The sequence below is a fragment of the Strix aluco genome, chromosome Z, assembly GCF_031877795.1.
Source record: "Strix aluco isolate bStrAlu1 chromosome Z, bStrAlu1.hap1, whole genome shotgun sequence".
NCBI lineage: Eukaryota > Metazoa > Chordata > Aves > Strigiformes > Strigidae > Strix > Strix aluco.
This window is the reverse complement of record NC_133971.1, coordinates 96942181-96957535: the sequence shown is the minus strand read 5'-3', so window position 1 is coordinate 96957535 and position 15355 is coordinate 96942181. Positions and strand designations below refer to the sequence as shown.

General features: G+C 37.9%; 2 protein-coding genes across 4 annotated transcripts in view; both read right to left on the bottom strand.

Moving 5' to 3' along the window:
- LOC141918099 (complexin-4) overlaps window positions 1-2953 on the bottom strand; it is a 21785-nt gene extending 18832 nt beyond the window's left edge. Inside the window, exon 1 of the mRNA XM_074812142.1 lies at window positions 2799-2953. Coding sequence (XP_074668243.1) covers window positions 2799-2885 — 87 coding nt within the window. The 5' untranslated portion in view covers window positions 2886-2953. The remainder of the gene's footprint in view (window positions 1-2798) is intronic.
- Window positions 1-15355, bottom strand: part of LOC141918098 (protein ERGIC-53-like) — a 27010-nt gene that overhangs the window by 1264 nt on the left and 10391 nt on the right. The window contains exons 7-14 of one of the 3 annotated variants that reach the window (XM_074812141.1): window positions 15222-15280; window positions 14484-14616; window positions 12642-12835; window positions 12445-12515; window positions 8555-8708; window positions 7688-7809; window positions 6032-6083; window positions 3081-3690 (exon numbers count right to left, since the gene is read on the bottom strand). In XM_074812141.1, the coding sequence (XP_074668242.1) occupies window positions 6047-6083; window positions 7688-7809; window positions 8555-8708; window positions 12445-12515; window positions 12642-12835; window positions 14484-14616; window positions 15222-15280 (770 nt within the window). In that variant the 3' untranslated portion in view covers window positions 3081-3690; window positions 6032-6046. Of the gene's footprint in view, window positions 1-3080; window positions 3691-6014; window positions 6084-7687; window positions 7810-8554; window positions 8709-12444; window positions 12516-12641; window positions 12836-14483; window positions 14617-15221; window positions 15281-15355 lie in introns of those variants that run through there. The other 2 variants (XM_074812139.1, XM_074812140.1) reach the window with 2 other exon arrangements.

Genomic DNA, 15355 nt, shown 5'->3' with positions numbered 1-15355 from the left:
AATCTGTATTTGAGCCTTTCTAATTAAAGGAGACCTGTTACTATTAAAAAAAAAAAAAAAAAGAGGCAGGACGTTCTGTAATCCTGGATTATTAGTGATTAAACAAGAAACTTTAAATTTCTTTTTGAAAGAGAGTACCACTCAGAAGCATGAATTCCAAATCACAACAAAACCACTCCGATATACTACAAATACCTAGAAAGCATTTTTCTTAAATCAAAATTGATTTTTATAATTATTGTGCCCTTTCAGAACTATGCCAAAGTTGTAAGAATTTGTGGGAAGAATCAACTTTTTACATCTGACCAACTCTGACCTCGATTACCAAAACTGTATTTTACTTGCCGAAACGGCTAACAGAACTGAGATCACAGACACTGAATAGCTAATCCCGATTTAAGCAGAGAATGCTAAACTTGAGCATGCATTAGTCTTAAGTTGAATGCATAAAATGAAATAAAGTTTGTTATCTGGCAAAATTTAAAACCTAAAAATCCAGCATTAAGTTTATACATAAGGTATCGCTGCTCCTACCTCAGGGAGTCACTTCAAAACGGGCCTGGCAGTCTGACTTTGTTACGCCCAACAACTGCCCTGGCTCCGTTCGCTGCCTTCGAGGCATTCGAAGGGCAGAAGGGCTGACGGCATCCCCATTCCCCATCCTTCTGCATTTCAGAGAAGGCTGCGTTTGTTCAAAAGAGCTGACAACTCGCCAGCACTGCGGGCCAGCCGTGGCCGCGCGGGCAGGCTAACTCCAGCAGAACACAGCACACCTACACCACTGCCCCACCAGTGTGAGCTGTGCCAAATGCAAGTGCTGGCTGACTGTGCAAGGGTACTTTTATACCATTTTCCCCAGCCTGGAGACAAGCAGGGATGGTTCTAACCTGAAACCTTTTGCCTTCTGCTAAAACCAAGAGCTCGCTCACTTTGCTGGTATTTGAGAAATCCTGCAAACAGGCCTAATCCTAGCATCTTTTTCAGGAGGAGAGTCTCTGGATGAGCACTCTGCTGAGAAGTAGCGGCCACCCCATGAGCCAGAACAAGACCACAAGAGCCCCTCTCTTTTATGCAGCCAACTTTAAAAGGAAGAAATGAAAATAAAGTGCTATTTCTAGAAAATGGAGTTAAATACTACTTTAAGAGCATGGCCCTGAAAAGCCAATCCCTAGCTCCTAGACTACAGCTGGACTCACGTAAGGGACTTGCGCCCCACTGCTCAGAACGCAGTGGCTCTCAAGAGCAGGAGACACAAAGTCCTCAGTGAGGGGAGAAGGTGCTTCATCAGTTCAGGCATCTCTAGAAACCACCTTCTGGCTAAAATAGATGCTTTTACAGAACTGACTGAGAAGGAAAGCAAGCTGCAAACTGGCTTGAGAAGGGGTTCCTAAGAACCTGAGAGATCTTGCCCTCCAGGTCTTCAGAGAGGTCTCATGAACCTTCCTAACAGCAAAAGGCTCTCCAGTGTTAGATTCAAAATCAAAGACAACAAAAAGTGCTTTAAAAGATATTGGCTCTACTGGCACTGTAAACTGCTGAGAAACACAACAGATAAGTGATGAAACTTTGGAAGACACTGCATAACTATCTAGCAAATTGCTCTCTTCATTGTGGGTTTAGATATCTATCACAAATCCCTGTACAGAAATAATGAATAAACAGTCAGACTGACAAGGAACCAATTGCTTACAGAGTACCTGAAGTATCGAGTTTTAAGCAGCTGCCTTGGCTGTCAACAAGGACCAGTACCTCCAGAATAATTCCCATTCCTGGCAGGTGCTTTCACTACTGCCTATATTGAAGTTACAAACCACTTACTGCTTTTTGTTGATTACAGGGATCACAAGCTTAATGAAAACATATGAACAGCTGCTAATTAAGTACTCATGTTGCCACTTCCTCTGCTTTAAAACAAGTCCTTTCCCTCTAGCTTAAGTAAAATCAAAACTAAACTAGTTCCTTTCTTATCTGATGGAACTGGGCGATACGAAAAAAGCCCATGTTCCACACCCAAGGAATGCAGGCATCTCCAGCCCCACAACAGAATTCAGTCTTGCAACAGGTAAATCACAAAGAGCAAAATCTAGAAGCCTCATAGGGAGGCCCGCACAGAAATGCCATAGACAGGCAAGCATCCCAACTCCCAGCCTTTTCCACATACTGTGTTCCCAAACACAGTCACAGCAGACAACTCCAACCATGTAATTCAGTAGTATCCAAGTGTTCTCTGAAAGGACCAAGACTCTCCCCCCACTTCATCCCTCTAAAAGGGGATGTCACCTTTTATGTAAGTTGGAACATCAGATCACTTGCAGAGAGAGAGAGAAATAAATATTCTAAGGTCTTCTCAGATTGAATAGATTCAATTAAAGATTCCTCTCCTCCACCTATTAGAGAAATTACTCCTGGCTGGGGGAAAATTATGGCCAATGAAGGAATTCTTACTCTTCCTGTGGGAGGTTACCAGAGACAAGCACAGTTTACTGAATAGAACAGTAAAAAAAAACAACCCCAAAACCAAGGAGACACAGACTGCCTTGTTTTGGGTAGGCATGTTGTTTCCCAACAAACAGGAGCAGAGCACCCAGCCTGGAGAATCTGAAGGAAGACCTTCAGAGATGTAAGCAATCTTCAACTCAGAAAAATGAGGTACTTTGTATACTCAAAGCAGCCAGCAAGCAACTTGATTTGCTGTTAAGAGACTTAGAAGTTGACATACTACTTCACATTTGACCCCAAATGTCTGATACTCAAGGCAAGTCTGATACTCTTAACACAAGCTTTTGAGCGAATCTTACTTTTAGGTTAGTCACTCCTGCATTAGACTGCAGCAGAGAGGAGATAATCCCCTCGCACAGAATGAACCAGGGCTGGATGCAGCACATCCTGCTAAGCAGGGGCAGCCATCTGTCCCAGCACAGGCCGAGCCTCGACCTCCGAGTGCCATTAACTCTCCAGGGTCAGGCAGGACTGAACACTTTGAGATCCGTGTGCAAACTCTCTGAACAACAGAGGGCAAAGAATGCTTCAAATACACTTATTTGGATTTCATGCACATGCACCAAATTAAAAGAAAAAAGTTTACTAAAAATATGCATCTTTATTCAAACAAGGTTATCTCTGAACTCCAAGTGTCAATTTACATTAGTCAGAAACAAACATGAAAATGTCAGCTGTTTGAGTTTAAAAAAAACAGTAGACAGTCTTCAGTATTACAGGAATTGATGCACTGATAAATGTCAGATTTTCTTCACATAGAAGTTAGGTAATTTACAAACCATATTGTGAATCTTACTTTTGAAGGATTCAGGTGTGACCATGTATTTGATATACTGACCAGTACGATGAGATTCTCTTGTCACTGCCAACTATTTGCTACTTATCATCCACACTCCAAATACAATTATTAAACTTGTTCTCCCCCGTATTGTCAAACTCGATTCCAAGGTATCTTCTCCTCCTAGTCCTGAAATCTTACTTAATAAGAATCAAACACAGTATCAGTGTTGAAAGAAACTTCTCGTAGCCAGCCATTACAGGAGGCTATATTGACTGACAAATATTTTTAAAGTCCAAATTTGTTGTTACCACCTCAAGAACAGACAGGACAAAATTTGAGCTGGGCAGCTGGGAGCTTTCCTTTGATCCATTGAGTGACGAGGCAATTATGGAAGTTCCAAGGAGAGATGACTGTGAAATGAAGCATGAAGTAAAGTTATCACTTTTCGGATGTTACGCTTTAGACCTTCTGCTCCCCAATACAAAAGTTTCCTAGTTGCACATGGGATGTGTCAGATCTATTAGCAGCATAAACACACAAGCTGAACCTCACACCGAAGACATAATTGTAGGTTCAAGTTTTCCCCTAGACACCATCCCCAGCCTTCTCTTCTTTCTAAGACAAGACACAAAAGTATGGTCTGCTCCAGCTTTAAAACAAAGTTATGGTTGGGTAAATTCACAGTAACAAAATATACAGACTTCCTCCAGCTGCTACGCTAAGAGCTGTCCCTCATTATGCCAGATACATGCACCTACTTATCAAAACACAATTGCTAGCCTTTCTCCATAAAGGGTCTTGCAAACCCTGCCGTGAGAGAGGGAGTTCTGTTTAGGTGTCGCACTGATGAAGGCAGGCTTGCAACTGAAAGGAACGTCACTGTACATTTTCAGAACAATTCAAGAAAATATATTAAGTTTAGTTTGAAGGTCAGGGTTGTAATAGCTTAGACTCAAGGCACCTGTACGTATTTGCTGGTGTTGAAAGAACTGAATGGATAAATTCCTATGTGTTATTCTGGCTTATGTGAAAAGGTTTTTTTTCATTGATTTACCCTATTTATCTAGCAAGGTTAGCTTGAGGCAGTAGTTTCTCCAACTAGTACAGCAAAATCTTCTCAAATTTAGAAATGAATCTACAAAGCTATATCACTTACAGTATACTACATACTGTAGCTATGTAAATAGGTGTGTAGGCAGTGTAATTTTATTGGTACAGCACAGGCATCCACTTTTTGGACACTGTATTTTAAGTAACAAAATATATTGCATAGATTTATCATTTCTCCAAACTGACAGGCACAATACTGAAGTGTTCTTCATTACAGTGAATTTGGCAGCATGTGTTGCACTCCAAGGGAGTAGATTGTAGGAATGCAGCAGTAGTACGCTAGATTCCAGATAATTTTGGCAGATTCAGACAAACAGATTAATAATTAAAAGTGAAATATCCTGATGCATTTGTGTATTTTATAGAATTTAAACAAAACAAACATAACTCCCTATTCTAACTCTACACACAACTCAAGGACAAAGTTACCACAGATATGTAAACAAGGCAAAATTAATTCATTTCACATTCCTAATTTGGGCTGCTTTGTTTCTTTTCTGAAACAAATGCTCACCTGATAAGCAGTATCAAAAACACATGTTCAGTCTCACGCTTTTGATATTAAAGCAGGAATTGACATACAATACTGGTTCTACAATAGCTGCTGGATTAACAAACACGTCTGAAGCAACAGCTTGTGAGAAACAGGTTAACACTCAATACCTGTAGTTTAGAATACTTGCCATGTCAAGATTTAAATCAAAGCATCTGTATTTGATACATGAAAGACAAGACAGCTTTATAAAAGTAAAGACATATTCATATGCTAAACACATCCCTAATAAAATCAGATTAAGAGGTATAAAGCAATGATATCTTTGCTGAAAGAGTTCCACAAATCTCCAAACAAAATTACAGACTCGAAACTACAAAAAAGAAATCAGTCCCGTGATATACTTGAAAACTACTTTATCACGTTTTCTCTCACTGCCTAAAACCAAAACCCAAAATAAGGAGATAAGCCTTTATTTGCTGGTTCTGTACAGTTTGTTTTCTATATCAGGTATCAACAGTCAGACTGTTAAAGGCCTGTCTTCATGTCCATATACTAAAAAGCATTTGTATTTCGTGAAGTTAGAATTAACTAAATAATTATTAAACAGTTAAATCCAAGTGGTAAAGAAATGAAACATTTATAGTAAGTTTTTACCCTTCTCCCAAAATAGAGAAGAACAGTTGTTTGGGGTGTGTAACTGGGCTTTGTTTGTTGGGGATTTTGTGTGGGGGTGGATTTTTTTGCTTGTTTTTTAAACTGGTATGTCAGGACACTTAGTGGCAAGCTTTCTGCACAAATCATCCATCTGCAATTCTCATTATGAACAACCACCAAACCTGGGTGTTTCAATTCCCTTCTCTGGAATATGAACAAAAGAGGAGGAATATGGCATTTGCCTTCCAGTATTTGAGAAAGTTAGCTGAGAACACAGACCTAGACAGGGGAAGACTGCAGACCCTATCTAGCATTTGCCTCACTGCTCCCCAGTCTGTTTTTAACTTTAACATTAACAGTTTAAATGAGAACTCATTTTCTTTAACAAAATTCAATAATTTACAATATTGAAGTATATCAAACACTAAAATTTCCCTCATTTACAGAAGTGTATCATTTTCTGTGCATACATACTGCTGTTATGTACGCACAAAAGGAACGGGTCATCAAAAGAACTTTTTGGCTGCTGCTTCTTGTTGACTCCTGAAAGAAAAAGCAGACAAGAATTCATTAAATACAGTATAAAGCTAGGTAACTGACTTAAATATTTCATTTATTTGGGGATTAAGAGATTCCACTCCTTGTCAATAGAGTCTTAGGGAAATCAAATGTAAGTCATATCACAAAAACAAGATATAATTTTTTCTATTTACAGACACTGGTAGCATCACTGTAGTTCCCATTTTGCATCAGACACAGAAAGAAACAAAGCCTTCTAGACAGAAGCCAGAAACCGTGAAAGAACATATGAACTGATTTTTAAAATGCTTTAAAATTTTCTAAAGCTTCTCAGTACCTGATTGGCCTAAAGATATCATAGAAAAGGAAACACATGCTACTAAGCAGTGAAAGAATTTACTTGAAATGGGATTTCCTTTTCCCTCGGGCACAGAACATATTTGTTTTCTTAGTGGATACAGATACTGTGGATCAACCACACACAGCTGCTAGAATTACAAGGGCACCAAAAAGAACTGGAGGGGACCAGCTCCTCATTTGTCTTGGAAGCCACCTTTCCAGTTGACGGCATAACATGACATACCTAAGAAACGCACTCTCTCCACTTCGCAGAAAAGCGGACACAATAAAAGTTAGTGCTATCAGCAGCACTGGTCTTACATTAATACCAGTTACCCTTCCACAGAGGTAGCAAACAGCATTTTTCCTTTGAAGGGCAATGCTATTTTGGTCCCTACTCCTTATCCTGATTAGTGCGTGTGAGAAGCAGGAGGGAGGACTACCAAGCAAGTCAGTCCTTACTCTCAGTACATTTTCCTTTCCGCCAATGCAAATTTAATTTGAACATTATGACATTACAAGAAGGAGGAAGAGAACCGAGAAAACATCCCAATTAGTGGGGCTGGGGACAGGAGGGTGGCAGGAAGCCTGTACATTATCAGTATCCTATGTCGGAGAGTGATGAAGGGATACATATCGTAAAAAAAGATTGGATGAGTAGCTTGTATGTACACACAGGGGAAAAAAAAAAAAAAAAAAAAAAAAATCACATCACATTTTGTTAAGATATTAATAAACCTTAGTTAGTCCAGCAAGGACCACAAGGATGGTGGTCAAGAGCTGAAGCACTTGGGTGGGAACTGGCCTTGTTCATCCTGGACAAAAGAATGCTTCAAGGCATCTAACAGCAGCTTTCTAATACCCACAGGATGTTATTGAGGAGACAGGGACAGTTTCTTCACAGAGACGCCCATTTTAAGACAGACACACAACAGTCAAATTGAAACAGGGCAGGTTCCCACTAAATGTACCGTGGGAGTGGGGGGAGAATAAAACAAACTTCATTATGATAATTAAGCATTTCCAATGGGGTCTATAACAGTGGTAAATTTTCCAGTCTTGGAGGATTTTAAGACATGACCGGTCTAAACACTAAGCACCCTGGTCTGAATTCAGTGTCAACCCTGCTTTGAGCCAGAGGTTGAACTGGAAACCTCCCAAGGCCTCGTCCAATCTGAACGATTGCTTGTTTTAAAGAAGATTAACACAATCATACCATTGCAGTTGCATTTCCAGTCAGAAGTTCTAAAACCATTTGCCCTATTGTTTTTAAACAAAAATATACTTACCTATACATGATATAACCAATGAATAACACTGTTTGCACTGCTACAAATATAAAGAAGTGCACTGTAGATAAGCACGATGGAAACGGTGGCAAGTCTGGACACTTCGATTTCTCACTAGATGGCTAAAAACCAAGAAAAACAGTATTTGAGAAGAGCAAACAAGACATGCCATCAAAAGACTGTTATATGTAAGAAACAAAACAAGGTCTTTGCAACATGACCTAAAAATCAGAACACAAGCAGAAAACAGACAGCAATGACACTACTCTGAAAAAATCATCATCTTAATCCCTTCCCTGTCTCTTTCCCCTTTCACTTTTATGTTTCTTAGATAAACTGACTGATGTTAATTTGAGGGTTACAGGGGAAAGAATAAATCTTCCGGTAAATTAACCCGGAAATCAAGAACCTTCTCTGGGACTATAAATTAATTCAGCTTGATTGCTACCTAGCCTATAGTACGGTGCTCCTGAACGTGAACACAGACATCTTTCACACTTAGAGACCTTAAGCGGAGCCTGCCCGAGTTTCCTCTGATTAAAGGTCTCCCTTCTGTGCAGAAGCAATCATCTCCTCTGTATAGAGCTGTTAGGTAGAGTGACAAATACAAAAAAAAAAGAACCCAGAAAACCTAATTGCTTGACCTTGTTTCAACAGGAAATTAGACTAAAAATCATGATCTTTGTTCAAAACTTCTCACCAAAACACAGATCATGCAGTCGGGTCAAGCCAGTGCAGTTTTAGCGAAGCAGCTTAATGAAGGATTAATTGCTCTGTAAATTGCATGCTGGCTCATCCTAGCTTTTCACTAACAGTCACATAAAGAAGTATTACAGTCATGCTTTACACTACCAGCACATAAGTTACCATATTTCGTTGTACTAAATGCTCAATGTCCCTCTTGACTACGTGAAGGTGCTCTTTGATGTCGTTGAAGTGCTGGGTTGTTTCATAGACTCCTGCAGCAGAGCCAGGATGTTGTGCTCCACTGATCAACCTCAGAGTATCAGCCATGGAATTTCTGAAACAAGACAAAGAACAAAACATCTTTCAGCACACAGCGGCTTTTCTATAAAAAGCAGTTATCCTGGACACCTTTTAGTCCATCATATTAGTTTGAAATACATAGTTGCCCCAAAAGGCAGAAAACATTTTTTCTAGCTTCCAATAATACCTATCAAGAAATAATTCCTTCAAACCACGATTTTTAATATTTAATTCTGCAGACAGTTTCAATTTGTACAGTGCACCATCTCCCAAAGTCATGCTGAAAACAAGATCTGGCAAATATTCTATTGCTAGACATCTGCTTTGCCTGACTAATGAAGTCTAAAACAAGTGTTTTATCAGAGGCTTTTGCCAAGGCTTTAGGATAAGCAGAGTTTAATGCAATCTTTGAAGAAAACCGAAAGTTGTTTGAAAAATAAATAAATAAGAGCAGTCATGTAAGAAATAAAAATAAAGCAGAGGCTTTAGGGATAAGAAAAGATTTAGATACATCCTTGTTTCATGATTATCATTTATACAAGAAACTCATTTCCCATATGCACTGTCATAATACTTAACATCATCTTCATGTGAATTAATTTTGCTTCTGTAGCAAATAAAATTAAATCCATAAAAAGTTGAGGTTCCATAACTAATTCTGTTTGAGGTAAACTAGTCAATGAGAGAAAAATACTTAATCTCTAATCAATATGTTTATATAATTTTCCCCTGCTGTGATGTCTCCTTCCAACTGCAAAGAGGATTATTCTACATCTAAAAAAAAATATTTACCATGTGAATGTTAATCTCTTCATTATTAACAGAATAAACAATCAAAATGTATGCATCTGGATTTCTTTTTAATTTACTTAAAACTTCACATTTTGTTCAGATGAGAGCTTACTTCGATGCCTTCCAGGTGCTGTCCTAACTCTTTGTACAGTGGTCAGCAATGTATCATAGAACGGCTGGGTTGGAAGGGACCTTTGGAGATCATCTGGTTCAACCCCCGGCTGTGGGCAGGGACACCTTTCACTACATCAGGTTGCCCAAAGCCCCGACCAACCTGGCCTTGAACACTTTCAATTTTAACTTCCACATAAGAAAAAACCAAAAACAAAACAAAAACCCTGGCTTGAATACTATTCCTTGAGTAAACTGGCAACAACAACATATAATCATATTTGTAAGTATTATACAAAATTATATGACTGATTTTAAATGGCTCATATTCATTGTGAAAATGGCAAGTTAAGCATCGAAACTTAAATGTTTACAAATAATCGTCACAAAGATGTTGCCCATCTTTTAGCTTTGCATCATTTGCTCTTCATGCCATTAAAATTCAGAAAACACAGAACTGAAAATAATATTAAAAAAACAAGAGAAAAAACCAGTAACGTACGTATCAATTCAAAGGCACTATGACAACTCTCCAGACGTAAAAATTGCAAGCATAGATTTTTTTGCTGCATTAGCGTTACAGCAGCTTTCGCTCCATTGTAAGAACTATGCATCATGTTTAAACTACTTGAAGTAGCTACAAAGTCAAAGCCACACATTAATCTACACAATTATATCAAGTTGCAGACACACCACTTTAACAGAGACATATATACTTTTCTTCAAACTGAAGGCTATCAGATTTTCTTAAAAATACCACTTTGACACACAAATAAACTTAACATACTAGACTGCCAGTATCCTGCATACTTCCCACAGAACCCAAAAAAATTTCTTCTCACTTTCAGTAACAAAAAGACAATTCACCCTTTTGTGTCATCTTTGTAAAAGCTCAATCCCACTTCCAGCACATGTTAGAAGATCAATTACTTTCTACAGTTACATTTCCAGTGATTCCAGATGATGTACTGCACTTTAGGCCAGATGGAGTTAGCCATGATTTCTGCGAAATTCTCAACCCTTACCTCAATAAGCTCATTTTTAATATTGCAAAGTTACCAAAAGTAATTACCAAAAACCAGCTGTTTGCTTCTGTAAGCCACTGCGAACAAAACCAATCAAAGCAGCTCTCGCTTCTCTCATTCTACAGTTCTGGTTTGGAATTCATACACACAAAATGATGCAAAAACCCCCTCATCTCTCCTAACTTAAATTAGCAAATACATTACCCAGAAATTATTTTATATTTTTGTATTGTCATTGTATAGATTATTTCAAGTAAATTGATTAATGTTTACCTGTACTTTGAATTAGTGTTATAATAACCTATTTTAGAAGGAAGTTTTTCAGTGGAAGATGTTTTTCTTAAATAACCTATGCAAACCCTTGCCACCACCACGACCACTGTCTAACAAACGCTGACAGTAATTCTAGCTATCCACATCCATCATTGCTGGTCTTGCCCCACTATTTTCAGTGCTAGAACACAAGTGTGACACTCATTTTGTCCCTCCTAATTCTACCATCCCTACGTAATTAACAAAAATCTGCACACCCACCTTCCCCCAGACTGATCCCCTGTTTGTTAAGCACAAAGTAACTTCCCTAAATCGACATGGTCTGTATCAAATTTAATTCACATTTACTTTTCCATGAACAATACCATGCTGATAGTTTCTATGAACATGCAAGATTCTTCTGTAAGCAGATGATTAAGAAATACATAAATCTTGACAAGAAAATTACTTAGACAGTAAGTCCTTTTCCTCTGGGATGACCAGCAATGCGGGCTGTTTATTTCTATCTATAAATAAAACATTTCTTTAATCTAAGAAAAATATTAAGATGATGTTACGCAAACTCATACCTAATAAGTAGTCACTGAAAGGGCAGACTGCCAATGTTAACAAGAAAATCTAATTTGCTTGCAAGGTATAAAGATTTGTCAAGAATATTAACATGAAAGCTTTTGTGGAATAACAAGTGCAAAAATGGAAGCTTTCTAATCTTCATTCTACAAAAACCTGACCTACTTAGGTAAATCACAAGAGCTGCCCTTGAACTAACACAGGAAAAAACCCACAACTGTAGGAATGGTTTTTCTCCTTTTTTTAAATTGGTAACACTAACAGACTACTATGTAGCAATAATCAATATATGAGCTTTAGGCAGTCATAGCAAAATTAGGGAAAAAACCCAAAACCAAAAGATATGTCTAAATTGAAGGAGGAAGTGAACTCAAAAATAATCATTAGAAGAATAAGCAATACATCTCAACAACCCTTATTACAGGCACAGACACTTTTAATTTGTACAGAACTACTCAGAATTACTTACGTGCCTTTACAGATGGTTTACACTAAACAAAACCTCAAATACAGCTCATATACTATTATATATTTTATTCATACTACTATATAATAAACTCATATAATCATTATATCAGAAGTAGACTGAGCATACTGACAAGATACTCCAACACACCCTTTTTTGGGAGTGCACTAGCTATAAAATCGAAGGCATTTATGCTCATGTTGTTATCAATACTCCAAAAACAGAGCAACAAGTTTCCATGAGGTAGCAGGTTATCACATTAGCAGAAATTGATTGTTTTTAGAGGGACTGGACTTTCCAGTTGAAGTGGAATCTCATGATTAAAAAAAGGCAAATTAGGAGGCTTAGTCACCCTAGGGATGTGAACTTACTTTATTATAGAAATTAACTGTATGCAGAGAGTCATCACTAAGGAACTGACCCAGAAATTTCAAGTTTGTCAATATTCTCCTACTGAAATAATAAACAGGATTTAAAAGGTGGAAAATAATATAGAAATCAAAACACAGCCTTAGTATTTAGAAAGCATTTACCTTATTTCATTTACTTGTCTAATGACTTCTTCTTGAGTTTTCACAACTGTCTCAATCTCTTGCTGGGAAAGCTGGCGGGGGAGAGGGTGAGTGGGGAAAAAAAAAGATCAACATATCTTAGAAAAAGCACATCAATTACGCTGCTGAAATTAGGCTGAGCTACCAATCACAGTGGTTTGGGGTTTTTTTTAATTTACCTGTCCTTGTTGACCTGGAAAACCAGCTCCTCTTTTAGCAATCTCATCTGTGACGGCGGAGACGTATCTCCTCTGCTCATCCAGAATCATGTCCAATTGCCTATTAAGCTGTTTGATTTCAAGGTGAATTCGATTCTGCCCCTCAAAAATTTGCCTCAGTTCACGATCACTTACAGTTTCAAAAAGATCATCCGCTGATAAGGAAAAAAGCACAGGTAGTTCTTACATATATGCATTCCTCATAAGTTGCATTGTATCCTTTTTCTTGCACCCTTAAAACTTTCCACATGGATATACTTCCTTACCATAATTTGACATATCTGGTGTTTATTTATCACCATTGCCATGGCAAAGGATACCCAAATGGGATCAGAACACTCAACAGAGATAACCACACATTCAAACCCAGAGTCCACCTTAAAAGTTCCTATTTCAATACTGGGGTAATGTGCAACATAAAATGGAAACAGGATGCTGTTATTCTGAGGAGGCAGATCTTTTTGCATAAGCTCATACTGTATTACCAAGTACCCTTTGGAAGAGATTTGCAAGTATTAAGTAACAGCTACTTTTTAGGAAAAGTAATATTTAAAGAGCAGCCTGAAATAGAGAAGTGACTGCACATTTTGAGTGAGTTTCTCTGCAGCCTCAATGTCAGAAAGAAGAAAGTCCAAAAGACTGTGGCAAAAAGATTACTATTTTTTATCAATGGAAGTCGGGACAATATTTCAAAAACACAGATGAAGAAAAAATGGCACAGGACCTTTAGAACTGTCATAACTTATCACTGCACAAAAAAATATGGCAACCTGAAATTTCAGGTCTAGATGCCCAAAGTACATTCCTGTTATGTGTGTGGTCAAATATAACTTATTCAATCCACAAAACTAAGAAGTAACCACTTCCATTATATATTCAAATAAGCAGATTATTTTCTGCCCAGCTCTAAAAAACAAAGAAACCTCCCACAACCCAACCCAAGCAAACAAACAAAACCCCCACCAATCAAAGCCAAAGATTTTGGCTAAATACTCAAAAAAAGTGAGCGAGAGTCATTATTATAATTTTCCTAAATTAAATATCATTTAAAAAAATCAGTGGAAAAATGCTGTTCAGTCTGAAATACCTTTAAACCAATGCTTGCTGAGAGCTGCAGACGTATGGTATCAATAGTGAAAAGGGCAATTCTCCCTTACCCAGCCAGTTTCTTATCAATAGCTTAAAATGCAAAATTTAAGGCCACGGTTTTTAAGAACATCAAGCTGGAAAGGTGGCTGTTAGCCAACCCAGACACCACCCCTGAATGCCAGCTAATGCTATGGCGCTGAACCTGACAGAACTCAAGATGTGTCTAATACCAGGCAAGCATGAAAAAGCTTTTCCGAGTACACACATGTTCCAGCACGTCCATGAGCCCATCTTTCATAACCATCCATAAAACAAGATGGGAAAAAAAGTTTGTTATGAATGTGCAGAAACAAACCAAGAAGATGACTTTTCATACACATTTTCAAATAACCAAAAAGGCCATGCTTCCTTAACCACCGCTTTACAGAGGGATGCGTGACCTCCTCTCCCTTCTACTGTTCCATACAGAGTATCATCGTTCCCATTATGTTTCCGTTTGTTTGTTTTGTTCTCAGTCCAGGCATGACAAAAGGGACTTTATATTTCAGAAAACACTTTACAAACAAAAGACCAAAGATTCTTAAATAAAGTAAATAACATCAGTAAGAGCTTAGTAAGATCAGTCAGAGTATCAGATCCTCGTTCTGAATATCCCAGAACGCAAATGTTTTCCTTGACAACTGGAAAAAAAAAAAACCCTCTCAAATAACTTGCCTGGCTGTCCTTGCACATCAGGATGGTCCTTTTGAAATTCTTCTTTCTTTTTATCCAATTCTTGTTGAAAGTGTTCAAACTCTTCTTGATACTTCTCTTTATCTTTTTGAGGAATTTCTGCATCTGGTATTGGCTTTAAAACATTATCAGAGAGGTGGGGGGAGAGATTTTTTCATGTTCTCCACCACTCCTATATAACTTTTTCTCCAGCAAGGCTGTTCAGATTTCAGATTTGAAGACATACCACAATTAGTGAAGCACATTAATATATGAAGTTGGAGTGAGAAACCACACATTCCTATGGAGACCCATAGCTTTTCCCCAATACATGCATACTTTCTGTGATTAAAAAGAAAGCAAGTTTTACAAGGATAGATGCTGTTTAGCAGTACAGAACTGTTCTAGAGATATGGGAAGTTGAAAGCAAGAACAGATTATTTGTCTACTTTCCAAACAAAGTGTACTACTTAGTTTGTTTTCTCTGCATGTTTTGATTTAACATCAGGATTTTTGTTGATTCAGTGTGCTTCAATTCTGGTCTTGAAAACATTAATTAAAGTATTACCAAAACATTACAGTATTAGTCTCATTTTTCTAAAACACATGACAGCACAGCTACATGCCAAAATCCTGAAACAGGGATGCCAAGAATGACTTCAGAGGAAATGCCATCATCTGGTGTTACACATAAAACATACACAGTAACATGTTTTACGAATTATGCATAAAGATGCTTACTACTTCCTTCCCAGGCTCCGTCAACTGGAAGGTCAGAAAAGACAGGACATCATGATCATCTGTATTCAACAAACAGAACAAAAAACCACTGTTAATTGCTACTGCTACACATGACAAATCTTGGCACTTCCCAA